Source organism: Paramisgurnus dabryanus, chromosome 13, assembly GCF_030506205.2.
Source record: "Paramisgurnus dabryanus chromosome 13, PD_genome_1.1, whole genome shotgun sequence".
Lineage (NCBI taxonomy): Eukaryota > Metazoa > Chordata > Actinopteri > Cypriniformes > Cobitidae > Paramisgurnus > Paramisgurnus dabryanus.
In genome coordinates, this window is record NC_133349.1 from 24,422,949 (window position 1) to 24,440,917 (window position 17,969).

Consider the following 17,969-nt stretch of genomic DNA (forward strand, 5'->3'; position numbering starts at 1 on the left):
GTTCATGTCTCAAAATCCAGTATAGTTTTTTTGTAAGGTTTCTTTGTAAAAACTTCTTAAATGTCCCAAAAAAACTAAGGCCTAGTCCTGGACTAATCTATATGCTGTCTGTGAAACCGCCCCATAGTGTAAGTGTCATAAACTTTTGTTAAACACAGGGATTATTTTTTGCAATAATGTTTATGGGGAAAAAATAATAGACTTTTTAGCAAGGGAATCATAGACTGATATGGACGTTGTGTCCGTTACTTCACCCATAGGTTTGTGAAGAGCTTTTTTGAAGCCAATAGTAGGCAGTCCTTGCCTTGGACATGCGACCACGCATCACTTGCGGAACACCGAAAATGGGTAAAGAGGGGGGACATGGGTGAAACTGAGGTGACAGCTTGCTAAACCACCGCCCGCCTCTTGACTCAAGTGACAGCAGTGGCTATTCAACCGTCACTCAAGTGGCCACTAGGGCTGTGCAAATATATCATTTTTCGTATCGTATTTCAGTTTCTGCTATTGGTATTTTAAAAACCTATCAAATCCCTCTGTGTGCATCAAACGACTTCCTCCGCCGCTGCTACAGTTGTCGCTGTCCAGTTGTCTGTCATATACGACCATTCGGCCAATGTATCAGAAGTTAGCGGGAATGAGAAAATGGCAGAACATTTTAAAACGCCTGCAGCTTTATAAAAGTAAAAAAATTCAGCTCTTTTTTTTTCTTTTTAAATAAAAAAAGGAAAACGTATTGCAATGTATCGCAACATGTTACGTATTGTATCGTACCGTGATACATTTCATCATGGTCCTTGCATCGTGATATGTATCGTATTGTGAGGCCCTTGCCAATACCCAGCCGTAGTGGCCACGCCCATAATTATGCACTGCACAAGCAGCTTACAGTTGAAATAACTGTCACAGTATTTATACCATATCACATTGGATTATTTTGGTTATTTTACAATTTATAATATTATCTAATCGTAACTAATGTTACTTTCGTGTAACCAAATCGTGTGAAAATCCGGTAAAAATTCGGGGAGTTACGATTATAGAAGAGTTCCCCCTCAGTAGCAATTAATGCAGGGGGGCGCATTGGGGACCCATCCAAGATGGTGGCCATGCTGATACGTCAGGTCAGCTCCAATAGGCAGCATCAATCTATGACGCGTCTACGTATATAATGTCTATGCTCGGGAGGGAACCGGTGTCCTGCCAACTTCCGGGGTTGGGCTACAAAAATACGTCATCCCTGCAGCACTCTGTTGTGATACATGATTTTTACTGTTTGAAAAGAAATGCAGAAAATGGTGAAGCACTTAGTAAAGCAAAAAAAAAATATTTATAATTAGGGATAGACCGATATATTGGCCGGCCGATATATCGGGCCGGTATTTGTGCACTTTATGTGTATCGGCATTGGCCGATACGTGGCTGCCATGTTCGCCGATTTTTTCCAGGCATTATTACAGAGAGAGTGCTGGAAGCCGCGAGCGATTGCAGGTCATGTGACTAAAAACAACCAACCTTTCCATGACAACATTGAAAGCTCGGCCTCACAGCTGATCATACTGTAGCTGGACAAAGGGGATTTTTATTTCTCATCTCTATGGGGAAGTTTCCCGGACAGGGATTAGACTAGTCCTAGACTAAAATAAATGTAAGAACTGTCCAAACTAATAACATCTCTTTTGAACATATCTTAAAAAACATCAGTGCCTTGTGTTTTGCCTCAAAATGGACACAAGTAATGTTTTTAGTGAGGCATGTTTGTTAAAACTAGTTATATTTCCTAATTAAACTAGTCCTAGTTTCAGATAATTCCTGTCCGGGAAACAACCCCTATATATATTTGTAGTAGTAAAGTGCTAGAAATCAATATCCCTTGCTGATAGTTCCTCATCATAGTGGAGAGTGCAGTTCATGGTTCCATAGCACCCTCATCTGTTTTTACTATTTGTTAAATATAGTTTTTTTTAAGTTCAATAAATGTTACTTTTTTAAATTGAGACTTGTAACATTTGGCATCATCCTTGTGTCATTTTTATGATGTAAATGAAGTGAGCAAAAGCAGTATCGGCTCCAAATATCGGCTCAAGAAAATCGGCAGCCTGTATCGGTCATCGGCTAAGGCTGATGAAACAAAAATCGGTATCGGCATCGGCACTGAAAAATCCATATCGGTCGATCACTATTTATAATTATACTTTAGCATTAAAAGTAGCCTACTGCCGCAATTTTTCGTATTTACTACATTAAAGAAAGACAGAAAAAAAGAGTAAAGCACTTTATATTTTAGATGCTCAATGACAGCTATTTACTTGCAATCCCTAATGGTAAAAACAATTTTTAATAGTTAAATGTTACACTTGATTCATGTTTGACTTCTGAGAGAAGTTGAATGTGCTCAAATTTTGAGTATAAAACATGAATTGACATTCCTCACTCCTTTTCATAACAGTGAAACATTGAGAATTTAAAAAGATTGTGCATTAAAGCACTTCATGATGCTGGATGATCTTTAAAACAAATAGACAGGTGGTCTTATAAATTTGTTCAGCGCTGTACATACACACCTCATGTATGTATACAATGATGAAAATCAGACTTACAACATATTATGCACAAATCCATATAGGCTCTTACATGTACCTCTATTATGCATACAGATACCACACATCTGATATACTAGTTAAGCATGTATCAAGTTTCTGCTGTGTCACACAATTATTACTGCATAATATATCTATGCCTAATTTATTTACATTGACGCCAAAAACATTATGCTCATCACTTTGAAAGCATTACATTTTACAGCCTATACACGTTTACATACCTTTCACCCTATTATGTGAGTTTATGTACATTTATGCCTTTTTCTGTTAATGTTTCCCCCTATTTTTTAACTTGCAGTTTTATTTATGTCAATAAATGTAGGTTATGTATGTGGCACATGAAGCTAAAACAGCCCAGAATCACCACAGGGCTGTGCACAAATGTGCATATCTGTTTACAAGTGAGTCAGAATGCTGGTCTGTTTTTGTAAGCAGTGACCAACTGATCAAGCTGATATTTTATCTTTGCCCTGTGAATGAGGTCTTCAGAAATGCACATGTGAGAGATAAACTTTATTATTTATTCTTACATACCTGGCTGCATTATTTTTATTAAATGATCTGGGTTTTCGTGCAAGTGATTTTTCCTCCTAATAAGGGCACTATTAATTTGACGGACATGATTTTTGGAAGGGAGTTTTGATAATGCACAAATAGGGGGCTCTGGTTCATATCTTTGTCCTATTTGACAGTATATCGGTTCAGCACGAAGAAATTGTGTGGCCTGCAGTCAAGGAGTACATGCAGCCATCAGCTCTAATGTCCAGTCTGATAATATGCTGTGAACCTCCCTAGAAATTAGTAGGGTAGGCGGGTATCCATATTGTGTTTCTGAAAACTATTTGGTTCCACACTTTTTCATATTCCAGTAAAGACAACTGACTGACACCGCATAGTTACGGTAATGATTGACACATTGTCCACATCACAAGAGTGTACATTCATATGTGGAGACTTTGAACTTCTCTGTCAATACTATCATGCAGGGCTAAATGACTTCATGTGAATAAAGCTCTGTCACTATTCATGAACAATAACAGCTGCAGCTTAACATACATATTCAGCTACATCATCTCATTAGCCTTGAATTATATGCATTTTTAGCAAATTGGTATGTCATTCAAACACTTCTCAGAGAGTGAAAGATATGTCATGTATGTAGGACACAGTCAGGTGGGGGGACTCTAACTCTGTGCTCTGGTCAAGTGGGCTTTGCGTGATGGCTTCTGTGGAAACGCTAAAGCGGAGCTCTGTGGGGAGATATTTTCCATGCATGGTGTTATCGTTCAAACCTCTGTCTGACCGAGACATTTTCTCTCAAAGTTGCTGAGATAGATTTTACTTTTAACAAGTCAAAACCTCTTGACATTTACTTTGACGTTTGGATTTTTGCTTTTATTATGACAAAACATATTTAATTTTAGTTACATTTTTGTATGTTTCAATAAAGTTAAGTTGTTAATTAACAGAAACAAATAAACAACTTTTAGCAGCTGTTTATAAAATGAGGAATGATCCAGTGCAATTCCAGGGAACGCACATACTACTAATAAAAATATATAGCTTGTAATGCACTGTATGTTGTCGGATGAAAGTATTTCTCAAATACATAAATGTAAATTGCATAATTTTTCTGGCAGGGGTTGGGGTATTTGGAAAAAGCAGCTTATTTGCGTTGTTCAGTCAGTAAAGCATTCTGTTTATTACGATCGTGATAAAATGAAAGAGCCTGAGGAAAGGTTTTTGTGAAAGGATAAGGGGTTTAGTAAAAGCCACCAATATTTATTAGTTAATACTTTAAGGTTGTATTCGTTAACATTAGGTAATGTTACTAAGCTAACATGAACTAGCAATGAATAAAACATCAAGCATTTATTAATCTTATTTCATGTTAGTTTCAGCATTTACTAATACATTCATAAATCAAAAGTTGTAACTTTTAACATTAGTTAATGCACAATGAACATTAAAAAGATTAATAAATGCTGCTAAACTTTATTGCTCATTGTTGGTTCATATAAACTTATAAATAAAATACAACTTTATTGTTAAGTGAAAATAAATCTGCTGTGTTTCTACTTTTTAACTTTTACTCGAGAAGTTAAAAAAAATCCAATGTTTCATTGATAAAAATATTTTGAAAGTGGGGGAGAAATTGTATTATAAAAAAATGTTTTTCTCAAATGCATGTTGGCCACAACCCCACCGCCCTTCATTTAATACACTTTGCTACCAGTGACCCATTTTTTGTTGATTTTGATGTTTGTTTTGAAGCAAGATTTTACCACGACCCATTGTAAGAGCAGAGCAAGTCAGATTTTGAATTTGGACCATTTATATGGACCTTTGGTTTAACAAGAATGTACACAACAATAAAGGTCCAGCTGCTTATTTATTATCAAAAAAAAAAAAAAAGGTACAAAACTGTACTTTTTCTGTCGCTGGTGTGGTACCCCAAGGTTCCGTTTTGTACCTTTACAGGTACTAAACATAATACACTGCTGTGCCCTTTTGGGTACATTACTGTACCTTAAGGATCTATTGTGTATCTGTTTTGTAGCCCTAAAATTTAAACAAAATTGTTCCTTAAGGCAGTGTTTCCCAATCCTGGTCCTCGAGGACCCCCTTCAATGTGATGTCTCCTTATTTAACACACCTGATTTAACTCATCAGCTTGTTAGGGAGACATGTTAACCATTTTGGAAGGCTGATTAGTTTAATCAATTAATTAAATCAAGAGACATCTAAAACTTTCTGGGAGGGGGTCCTCGATGACCAGGATTGGGAAACACTGCCTTAAGGTACAAATAAGGTCCTCAGAGTATAATATCGTACCCCAAAAGGTACAACATTTCAGTGTGTTGTATACACTCAAAGGTACAAAAAACTGTTTTGTACACCTTTTTTGTACCTTTATTCCTCCTGACAGTGTTTAGACATGATCACGTTTTAATCTCTGTGTGCACCATCTTGTGTTCCTTTTTCATTTCATATGGCTGAAAAACCCAGTCCTGTTTAGAGTTCCATACGGCAAATAAATATGTTGAAGTTTGTTTTTGCATGAATTTCAAGCGGTTTTTAAACTGTGTCCCAAATAACTTGTGGTAATGGAGGTGCTTTCCTTAATTTTTATTTTTTAATTTTTCTGACCCCATGATTCAACTGCTTTCTGAAGTTCTCCAACTGTGATCCTTGGAGAGTCTTTGGCCACTCAAATTATTTGACAAAATATTACAACAATATAGGCACATGTCCTCTTTCAGGCAGATTTGCAACATCTCCAGCCAATTAAAACATCTTTTAATATTTATAACTTTTGTGGTTTTAAGTTAGCTATTTTCTGAATGCCACTTTCTATTTTGAGTAGCTCAACAATCTTTTGATACACATCAGAACTATAGACTTTGGGTTTACCCAATGTGATGAATGATTAAGGGATTTGGGCTTTGTGTTACTTAATACCTGTGAAACAGGAAGTCATGACTGGACAACATCAAATTTCTAATTACCTTGGTTTGCTAAGAAAATGTTAATATCAGATAAACTTCAGAGTATCCTATTTTACTCAAATAAAAGTGTTGGGTGCTAATTGTGTGTTTATTAGATAAATATTTTGATTTCATAATGTAATCCCCCTCAATTGATTTCTTTGTTTTTCTTTTTTTATTAAAGATTGAAAGGAGATACAATGTATATTTCTTTTCACAGCTTTCTTTGCTCATATTCACTAATGGTGCCGATATTTTGTCCACAACTGTAATTGTTAATTACCATTGAAACGGCTGAATACATTAGTGTGGATACACTGACACAGTCGTCTCATGTGACTGCCACACATTACATAACACACCACTAAAGGATTACTGGCCTTATACCCATGTGTCCTTAGTATAACTACCTTCCTCAACACTATTTATAAAAACACAACCATACATTACTCTGGGGGATATAGAGTTACGTTAAATTATTACTCAAACGGTTGTGTTAAATCTGTTATTTTAGTGACAACGCACTAAATATCTTATCCCTAAATATACACACATTATTGTTATTATTGGAACAACACATTTGTGTTACTTTTAAGTTGTTGTCTCTTTTATTTATTTTATATCTTATTTTACACAAAATCAACACAAAAGGACGCATAATGGCACAACTAGTTTGTTAATAATTAACGCATCGAGTGTAGTTTGTTACTTAGAGTGTTCTTTGTAAAAAAAAATCTGTTAACACAAAACTGTAGTTTATGCGAGGTTAAAAAAAAGGCACAAAAATTAAACTCGACCGGACATCTCATAAAATTTCGCAGCACACTGCACGCTCCCGTTACAAGCATTGCTCTCGTGCTTCCCGCGTCTGTTACATAATGACTGATGACATAACACGGTGCTGCCTCGGGACAGCTCAGCTCGCCGCGCGCCCGGACACAGTCAGTGCGCGGGCACGCGCCAGAGGCCACTCGGTCAATTTATCCAACAAGTGCACGTTCTTCTCCTCACACTCTCTGTCTTTGGGACCGGTCAGCAAATTTTATTTCTTTTGAAATGACAGTCACGCACGTTAGTTACATTGAAAAGACTGCAGGGGCGACTTGAGGAGCCTATTGACATAAACTTTATTTGTTTATTGACCAAACGCAGCAACTTCTAGGGAATTGGGAAAAATGGCGATGTGCTTGTTAAAACGTTTGCGGCGTCCTAGCCGTTAAAGCATAAGGTGTTATTATTTTACTTAGTTGTAATTACTTTCAGAGTACAAGTTTGGTTATTTGATATGTTATTGGTGAGGTAAACAGTAGTCAACAATAAGGTAAAGAGGTAGGGCGCGTGCTGGCGAAGAAATCTGACAGAAAGTAATGGAAAATGACGAACCCGAATCACCGGACCTGAGCCCTGCCAACACTCTGAGTAGACGAGGTAAGGGTGTCATTCATTAACCCATTTTATATCTACCTCAATGTTGCATTAATGCAAAATGTCAATCTCAGATTGGGTTGTGGTCTAGCCGTATGGGTGTGTATGTGTGTGTCACACACTTTAAAACATGGAACAAATACGCACACACATCCAGTGATAGATATGAGAGCAGTAGGCACCCTAAAAATACACCCCTTATGTGACAGAAGTGCATGTGTGTGCCAGCAGTCCCCATGTGCCACGCGAGTTAGAAACCACAACCCCGACTTCTTCCTATGATCTATCAGTGTACATTCACACGAGACTATATGTGCTCGTTGTGATTGCAATAATATTAATAGATTTCATTTTAAAACTTTGATTTGTGACACATGTTACACCTGTGCATGAGGGGAGTTGTTTTATGTTATTGTGTATACATAACTGTATGATGACTGTGATTGTATGTGAAAACAAGCTGAGAGATGACACAAAAAACAAGATTTTATTTTATAAATGTGTTTATATTATAAATGTGTAAATAGTAAAGTGTAGATGTTAGGTGCTTACTATTGTTTAAAGTTCTTAGTCGTGTTTTTTGCTTTTTTAATGCATTTATATAAAAAAGAATTGACATTTCATTTAGGCTAGCCTTAAATTATGTGGTTCTTAAAATATGCAATACGTATAATGTTAGCACAGTAAACATAATTTCAGAGATGGCAATAGACGGTAAGAGGTTGGTTATTTAATTTGTAAAGCAGCTGAAAAACGAGTAAACTCGTTGATGGTTACAGTATAAGATCATATCATCGGTTGTGTGCCAGACACAGTGAAATTGACTTGGTTAAAGAGCAGAGAGAAGTAAAGTGATACTCATTGGCCAAGAAAGACAGAGTATACCAACTTAACTGAAACAGAAGTCCCCTGAGGGTGTCTTGTTTACATATTGTGCAACCCTGTATGTCTTTTTATAGGGCCTAATTCATCTGAGTATTGTTTCAATTAGAAACTGGTGTTATCTAAGTTGAACTTTTGACTGGTTCACTATTTCGTAATTCTATTGGAGAGATCAGTTTGTCCAGTGACCTTACTCGGTGTACACTGAAAGTTAACACAGCAGTAACTGACGGTGTGTTAACCATTAACCACTTTCAAATGTCGTGCAAGTTCATGCCAGTGGTGGTGTGTATGCAGGAATATGTGGCATTAGACAGGAAGGTGATATATGGTATTGAAATTAATGACGTTTACAATTTTATTTATACTATAAAAAGTACAAATACAAGGTCGGCATATTGTATTCTGCAAATTCTGCATTTTTAGTGTTTGTAACTCAAAGTCGATTGGATGTACACATTTTTTGTGTCACAAAACAGAGCATGATCTCTATTTGAGTCCATGTAGCTTGACTGGCACTTCTGGACAGAAATTCTCAGCTTTCCGTTTCCCATTTTCCTAATTCTGCTTAGTGTAGTGTTTCAGGGTCATTTGAAAGTCCTTCAAAAATTCAAGGAAAACTTTAACTCTTGAAAATCTTTAGATTTGTATAAAAAAAAATTAAAATAACAAGCCAGAACACTAATATCTGCGGGTTATTTACTATTAAAAGGCGCAAAAAAATGACACAGGCTTTAGTAAATCCCGACAGTCGTTATTAAACGGCAAAATGATGGTTAGTAAATCTGGCCCTAAATGTCCGATTTGATATAAGCCTTTGTTTGTGTCTTTTTAAAGGTATAGCAGAAGATTTTCCCAAATTTTTGAAAAGAACCGCCCCTACACTTTTTAAAAAAACAATGCACATGTGCAACACCCTACCTCCTCCAGAGAGGGAACGCCTATTAACGTGTGCACGAGAGAGAGCATGCACGAGCCTCTTCTCTTTGCTCTGTTTACAAGTTGCTGCCGGCATGGCTCATACATTGAGATGTTTACCGTGTCTGCGCGGTTCATGAGCGCAGAAAGCGAACCTAGGGACGAGCACCTACGATGGCCTTACATTAACATATCACCAGAATGATTGACGACTGGGATGACCAATAGTCTTGATGATCCACCCGGAAAAAGAATATCTTCCGCTATACCTTTAATATGCAATAATCACTCAACCATTATCATAAAAAAATTGCTTTTAGATACAAATCTAATGATTTTCGAGTGTTTACATTTTTAAAGGGCTTGAAATAATGTTACACGTTGACTGAAATGTATGCATGATCCTGTTTTTGATGATTGTTTAGACATTGAGTACGTTTACATGCACAGAATAAGCGGATAACTATCAAAAATCTGCTTATTATAGAAAACTGTTTTCATGCGTTTACATGCAAATCAATAAACCGGCTATGCAGACAACTGCATTTACATGGGACTTGGAGAATTATCAGTTTTCTAGCAGGCAGTGACGTCACCGCCTATAGTACATAGTAGTCGATCAAAAAGCCAACGGCATATCTGTCTTAAGCTGTACAGTTGTATCTCCTCTCAGGTCTTCAGAACCTGTGAATGTAACATGAGCTTCTATTTTCACAGTTTCTCTGCCAACTGCTTTAGTCCAGCGGAGACTTTTATGCATTACTTTGTGCTTACTTCCGCATGTGACGTTCATCTTTCATACTCGGGGACATGCGCACATGGACAAAACCGTGAGAAAGCGGGTTAAGGTGTTTACATGCCACACGAAATCGACGTATTGAGCAAAAAACTACCTGTGCCGATCGGTTTTTGCTTACGCCGTTTATGGGCTTTCCCCGATAAAGGAAAACCGTTTTACCCGTTTACATGACCCCACACGTTATCAGTTTATTGAGCATAATCGTAGTAAGACTGTGCATGTAAACGCACTCACTGTACAACCCAGTATCACGAAATTGCGTGACTATTTCACGCATGGACCAGCATGACAATGTCACGCTTTGCCGCGTTTGAGCGTGAGCATGTCACGCTTTCTGTTTGTGTCACTGTCACGTATTGGTTACTCAACTTTTTTGTCCTAATTTCTTACCATTGTCGCTTCGGTTTAGGGTTAGATTTACATAAAATGACACCCTTACCTAAACAAACTCTAACCCCAACGTCAGGTGACAATTGGTTAAAGTTTAGAAAATATAAAAGAATAAGTATTGTATCTTTTTTTTTATAAACCAATACTTAAAGTGACAAATACTTAAAGTGACATATAACACAAGCACCAAATCTAACCCTAAACCGAAGCGACAATGGTTTGAAAATAGGACAAAAAAGTTGAGTAACCAATACGTGACAGTGACACAAACAGAAAAGCGTGACATGCTCACGCTCAAACGCGGCAAAGCGTGACATTGTCACGCGGCAAAGCGTGACATTGTCACGCTGGTCCATGCGTGAAATAGTCACGCAATTTCGTGATATAGGGTTGCACTGTATTACAAACAAACAGCAATATGATTTTCAAATATATGACCCGTGTCAATCCCTTCTCCTCTTGTGCTCTCGTCTTATCAGCATCACTGTCTCTTCCTGCAACATTTTCTTCCACATGTTCTCTGCTTATCTGACACTCCTCTTTGCTCTGCTCCTATCCCCTTACTGTATCATGTAAACACAACATAGGCCTCCTTCGTTCCCTCTCTTTTAACCACCTTCACGCTATGCGTTATCATCTGCTTTTCTTGAGCTCCCACTTGCACCTGTGCACATGGAGCATGCTCTCATATCTTCTTTTATTTCAGTTAACACTCTCTTTAAAGGGACACTTCACCCATTTGCATAAAGCTTAATCCTAGTCATGTTTTTGAATGGTCATGCATAATTTTCTCAGTTGCTGCTGAGACAGGAGAAATACAGATTTCAGTGTTGCACTTCCTTCTTTCAATGATGTAAAAATCATCATTTTGCATTATTGAAAGCAGGAAGTCCAATATCTTTGTTGAGGGGGTGAGACTACAAACACCCCTTTTCTCGGTCAAATAGGCACCAAATTCGAAATGTATTTTACATTTCAACTACAAATATGACACACTTTCAATAAAGATTAATGTTTCTACGGGTGAAATTCTCCTTTAAAGGTGCACTGTATAACTTTTAGGACAAGCTTTTGACATAAATCCAATATAATATACATAACTATATTTTCAGTGGTCTATAAGAACCTTAAATTATGAACTTTATTGTTTATATTACCTTAGATTGAGCCGTTTTTATCTACATACTCCATCTAAATGGACAAACTGCTCTACAGAGCATGTTTCGTCAATACATTGTCTTAGTCGATGACATGTTTGTCCTGTGGTGGCTACCGTAGCTTCTCTATGCATTCGAAAGGGAGGGGTGAGCGGTGGAAAAGGGATAGGGTGTTCTGCTGAACATTAAACATCTTCCTTTGTGTTTATCATAACATCATCTTAATAATTTAAATATTAATATATAATATTAAATAATAATTTTAATGGTCACTTTTAATGGTTATTTGTTGTTGTAAAGCACTCAAATCTTCATGAGTAGAATTATGTGAGAAACTGTTGTTGTAGAGATTGTTTCACATCTTAATGTGATTTTTTTTTCTTTACATCATTAACAAATTTTTCCATCCCTAAACACAGAAATCCCACTCACACTCTTGTGATGTTTTCATCTTAGATGGCTCTTTGATATAAACCCCAAGACTCATAATGTTCTCTCACAAATCTCTTTGTTTTTCCTTGTGTTTCTCTCAGTTTCTGTCTTTCTTGCGCTCTCTCTCTCTCTCTCTCTCTCTCTCTCTCTCTCTCTCGCTCTCTCTCTCTCTCTCTCTCACTTTCTTCAACCCTCCAATCCCCCAGCCAGAAATAAATACCTCTGTGTGTGGTAATAACAGATTTAATCAGGATTAAGACAAGGATTAGTGTTTAGTGAGCGTCTTTGGATTCTGATCTATTTCCAGAAGCTGTTTGACTAATTTGGGATTCAGGAGCTCACCTCCAATACCCCACTGGGTGGATCACCTTGTGATCCACAAATTTCTCATTCATTCACACACATTACAGCACTAGCAGTTTCTTACCCAGCAAATGTGTGAATATAGTGTTTATAAAGTCACACTGTGACATTTGGTTTGACAAAACATGGGGGAGATTTTATTCAGGTGGGAGTGAGAAAGAGCATTAAAGACTGAATCGAGGGGAGATGATTGAGTGACATAAAGAAACCACAAAGTATTGAAACACTCAATGACAATATGGAATGAGTTACCATAGTGGTTAATGAATCTACATAGATGAGCTAAAAGCAAATTGTGAGACTTGTGTAATAATGTCGGTGGTTGCCAAGTGAAAACTGAAATGCATCTACCCTTTGATGAAACCAGACGTCTGTTTTTCTCTCATTTACCTTTATACATGTACTGTATATTCAAATCTAATTGACTTGAAAGCACTTTTGAGGATAGTGGTTTGTTAGGTTGTTGTTGACATTTATTGTAGAAGGTTATGTAAAAAAAAAAGAGGACCAATGACACTTTGTCTTTCAGGCTGCCTTATCACCCTGCAGTTTATTACTGATTACTCAGTGTAGGATAGCAGCACTGAACCTTGTCAATACCTGGATGGGAGACCTCCTAAAAAAACTAAGATCGACTAATCGGATAAAAACACATATATTTCCTCAATTTGATTTTTCACTTATTATAGCTATATAGCTAAAAGCTATATGCGCTTTTGCTTCCGTCTTTGTCCTGTCAGGGTTGCCAGATCTGCGTAACAAAACCAGCCCAATGGCCATTCAAAATTACTCCAAAAACATCCCAATGACTATTCACAGCCCAAATACCAACAACTAATAAACCAAATCCTTCCATCTCAAATCAAAAGAAAAACATCAACCTGCCAAAACAGTTTCAAAATAGCCCAATTCAGAACTCCGCTGAAGGACAGAAGATCTGGCAACACTTCCTTGCTTTTAAACAAGCTGATCACGCAGTGAAAAGAAGTGCCTGATAAATGTGCAGCTCCTGTTGTATGAAGAAAAAGTGCCTGATTTTAGTTATAAGTGCAGAGCTCCCGCTTTATGAAATGGATGCATGTTTGGGCAGTCCGACAGTGGTGCATGGACATGTTGACAACCAATTTCATTATCGATTTTATTTATTAGTTGTTGCTATATAATAACTATATAATTAAGTTATGTGTAAAATAATGCAAAATGCCACAGGACAAAAACTATTGAACACTTACTGAAAAGTAACACTTTGTACAAAAGCCTTTGTAATGAAAGCTTCAGGACACCTTCTGTATAGAAAAACTAGTTGCATGGATTGCTCAGGTGTGATTTTGCCCTTTTATTTTTCCATACAAACATTCTTCAAATCTTGAAGGTTCTGCGAGATTCTTCCAATTGAAACCAAGAGTTTACCTGGGTTATGGTTTACCCACCATGAGATGTTTCTTGCATGACACCTTGGTAATGAGACATTATTTTATAGGCCATCAGTTGGGACTGAACCAGCTGTTATTATTTGCACTGACAAGGTCAGGATAGCTTTCTTATTACTGACTGTATTGGCTTTCCATGCCTTTTTGCACCTCCTTCAGGGCTCCAATACATTTGCCTTTGTCAATTTTACACACAACTATATTAATGGACATCTATAGGTTGATTTCTTTGCATGTGTGGAGTTGTTACCAACATCTGGTGAAAATGTTATGTCAGTAGCACCTGTAGAAATATATTTTTAGTTAAATAACAAATGGTGATGTGTTCCATACTTATTATATACAGTGTTAGGGTTACGTTATTATATAATTTCAGGTACATTTGGTGTCAAAAGGCAAATAGTGGTATTTTTAATTATTTTAATAATTTGGTACTCATTGTCAGGTCACAAGGCCATAACAATATAATATGTCTCTGTGTATGACTGTTAGTTCTGTTACATACTGTCAACACTGTTACTCTACCTTGGTAATAAAGTTTGACAGTAGCCAAATTGAAACCAACTCATTCAGACAACAGGAAATCATGGTTTTCAGCTATACAAGAAACATTTTATAGAAAATATTATATTGTTATGGCCTGTACCATCTTGTGATCCATGACAATGAGTAGCACATTTTCAAAATAAAACCCTTTCAATAAAGCATAAAAATTATTTTGAATGGCTGTGTGCTCGAGAAATTGTGATCCTCGGCCGGACTAGCAGAGTACTAAGTAGTGTAATTAGGGCTTGGCTGTGTTATCCAACTGCATTTAGATCTGTTACCGTGGTGCCTTAGATCACCCTAATAACTTGGGTAGCACAGTTAATCCTTTAAACACTAAAAGACAATCTCTGCTGCTCTTCAACATCCACATTAAAAAAAGTTTCAGTCCATGTTTGGGTAAAATACGGACAAACCCAACTGCCTTTTTAAATCTCTTCAAACTAGAAGACGTCCATATTTGACGCAACCACACCTAGCATTTTGGGTTGAAACAACCCTGCATACTAAGCTTATAGGATAATTCAAACCCAACCGTGGGTTCGTCCATATTTTACCCAACCATGGATTGAAACAACCCAGCATTTTTTTTACGTGCATACACAACGTTTTCATGCATTTCAAGCAGAGTCGAGCATACCATCGGCCGGAAAACAGCACTGGTCATTTTTTTTGTGCTATTAGGCAAACCGTGAGATGGAGTTGTGAAATGTGTCGCTTTGAGAGCCTTTGTTTCCGAGTACGCCTGCAAGTCGCCACGCACCTATTTGTGTGTGTTCCGCTACATAAGCAAAAGCGACTTTTTTTCGAGAAGCCACAAAGCCCTTCAAAGAGGGAGAGAGAGTGAGAGAGAGACAGATGGAGAGAGAGACAGACAGAGAAAGTAAAAAAGTAAGAGGCCAAATCTTCTTCCCAGAGATCGCTATCTTACCTGCACTGTGTCTTCAGACAGACACACTTCTAAAAATACCCATCGGAAACGACCAACACAGCATCAAATCTGAACTTTCTCAAAGTGTGGTCAAACGTCAGACAACGGAGATTTGGTGTGTGGGCTGTGAGGGGGGGGGGGGGGTTTGGGGTTTTATCATTGAACTGTGAATTTTAATGTGTGTTTGTGCTGTCATGCCCATGATAGGATGTGTTGGTGGATATGCGCACATGCATGCTTTATAGTTTGTGTTGTTTAGTATGTGTAGGTGTGTGAATAACACAAACTGACTGTTGCTCCTCTGTATTGTAGGAACTCCAGGGCCTAAGAAATCCCATTTGAGTAAGTACCGAACGAACCATCCATCACTTATACACACGGGCCGATGGCTGTCTGTTTACTCAGTAAAGCTCTGTGTGTGTTGTGTAATAAAGCACAATAGCTGTTTCAGCTTTTTAAACAGTAGTGTGTGTTTGCGTGCTTTGAGACATGGCATGTTTTAACCCTATGCACCTTGTTGTTTTTTGCATATCGGAGAACCCTTGTATTGTGGTTAGAGAGGGGGGCATGTATCAGTGTAGCAAAGCGGTGCATAATTACACCTGCACCAATACACACACATAACGCACCTGTATCCACATATATTTTTACTTCAGCCACAAAACCTGTAAGTTTAAATGTGAGCTAAGCCATGGGCGCTTGCTACCATAGACATACACACACAGGTGTGCAAAGCTATGGGTGTGTGCACCATCTGAATCAAGATAAGATCTGTAAGTATTTTTGTAAAAAGATGCTGTTTAAAACTTTGTGTTCGATACACTCGTGTGTGCATTGTGCATCTTCCCATTTGTTTAGTCTTATTAAATGCAAGCTTCCTAACAATGGTCTTTCAGCAAAGATTCTTATATAAAGTACTGTGAGAACGCAGAGAAGGAAACAATACATTTCATGAGACAGATTGTAGGTGGATTTGAGCAAAGTTGGACCATGATTCATAATGACAAGCAATAACAAGACTTGGCCGTACGCTGCGGCAACGATATCACATGACGATCTTAACCAAGTTGTTTATAACATTTCGCCCTCACCCTCCTATCAGACCACTATCACATCCTCTCTGTACAACACCTTAAATAAAAGCTAAAAGAAAGGTCAGTACTTTACATGAACAGCTAAGTTCACATTTTGTATACGGTATATGAATACAATAAGGTTACTATTGTACCATCCCTATGATGGAGATCCAAGAAATGTAACATTTAATCATTTAGCAAACGCTCTTATCCAAAGCAATAAGACTATAACAAACAATACGAATAAAACTGTGAAATTGTGACTTTGAGAGAGATAAGCTGCTCAATGCTGAAAAGGAAAGAGAAAGTAGAGTCCACCTATAGACAGACATAGAAACAACACACAAAGTTTTGTGTGTGAGAGAGAGAGAGAGAGAGAGAGAGAGAGAGAGAGGTGTACCTGACTACAGTTAGTTACTCTGAAAGGGACAGGCCCTCTCACGCTGTATCACTCACAGATAGAGGCAACACAAATGCTCTCTCTGTCACACATCGACCGAAAAACAACCAAATCTCGCTGTCATCTCCCACACGACGACTTTATCATCTGTTTAAAGAAGCAGTCTCATTGACAGTGCATCACAGAACTGTCAACCATATTAAGTGAATTAGTCGTATATCTACACGTGAGACAGACAGCAGTTCATACATGCTGTGAAGATGATGCGAGGTAGGCATTTGTGTTTTGTGTCTGTGAACATGGCCTAGTGTGTATTTGTATTAGTGTGTATATGTGGGTGTGTGAAACACACTTGTTTACATCACATTCGACGTGATTTCTGTAAAGCATTTTTTTATATAGAAATTTTTTTTTGCACTTCAAAATGACTAAGTAGTTTCTTTCCATGCTGGTTTACCTTTTTCAAAATTTGGCGTGACATTAAGCAATTAACTAGACAGCATCAGTGCTTTCGATCTAGAAGAGACTCACTTTCTTCGTAGTTTCGTTCCTATTAGTTTTGGGTGTTTACGCATGTTCGCTGCCATGTTAGCTTCATCTCTTAACGTCCAAGACTTTGGTAGGCCTCTAAACCACGTAGAATCTGGGATGGATGATCCTGAACATGGGCATCTTTCAGAAGGGGGTGGGAGGACATTTGGATATGCTCGCTTTGATTTTGACTTTAGCATTTTGTTTATCATTTGTATTTCTCAAATGTCTTAGGCCTGCAAGGTTGAAATGACTTAAAATTATTTTATTGGTCTGACGATTAATTCATCAAACTCTATAACACCTGAACTGTAGCTTTTCAGCATTTAATTTTTAGAAGGTGCTCTTGTTCTTTGATCTAATTTTAATGAGTTTGAGAGTAGCTTGTAGTCTGAAAGCATTGGTAGTTTGGAGAGGTGGGTGTGTGACTGTACGCTTTCTCACTGATTTTTGTAATAAGGATTAAAGGTATGCCACACAATTTCCACAATTTGCCAAAAAAAAAATTTTATTGTGTTTTGAAACAAAATTCTGATTCGATATGAAATACTGAATAGTGACGTAAATGATTTTGGAACATTTTATGTAACTCGATCTA

General features: G+C 37.5%; 1 protein-coding gene across 4 annotated transcripts in view; it reads left to right on the plus strand.

The window, feature by feature from the left end:
- The first annotated feature begins 7,013 nt into the window (after positions 1-7,013).
- rorc (RAR-related orphan receptor C) overlaps positions 7,014-17,969 on the plus strand; it is a 35,869-nt gene continuing 24,913 nt past the window's right edge. The window contains exons 1-2 of one of the 4 annotated variants that reach the window (XM_073811655.1): positions 7,014-7,519; positions 15,677-15,706. In XM_073811655.1, coding sequence (XP_073667756.1) covers positions 7,459-7,519; positions 15,677-15,706 — 91 coding nt within the window. In that variant the 5' untranslated portion in view covers positions 7,014-7,458. Of the gene's footprint in view, positions 7,520-15,676; positions 15,707-16,888; positions 17,111-17,969 lie in introns of those variants that run through there. The other 3 variants (XM_065270184.2, XM_065270185.2, XM_065270186.2) reach the window with 3 other exon arrangements.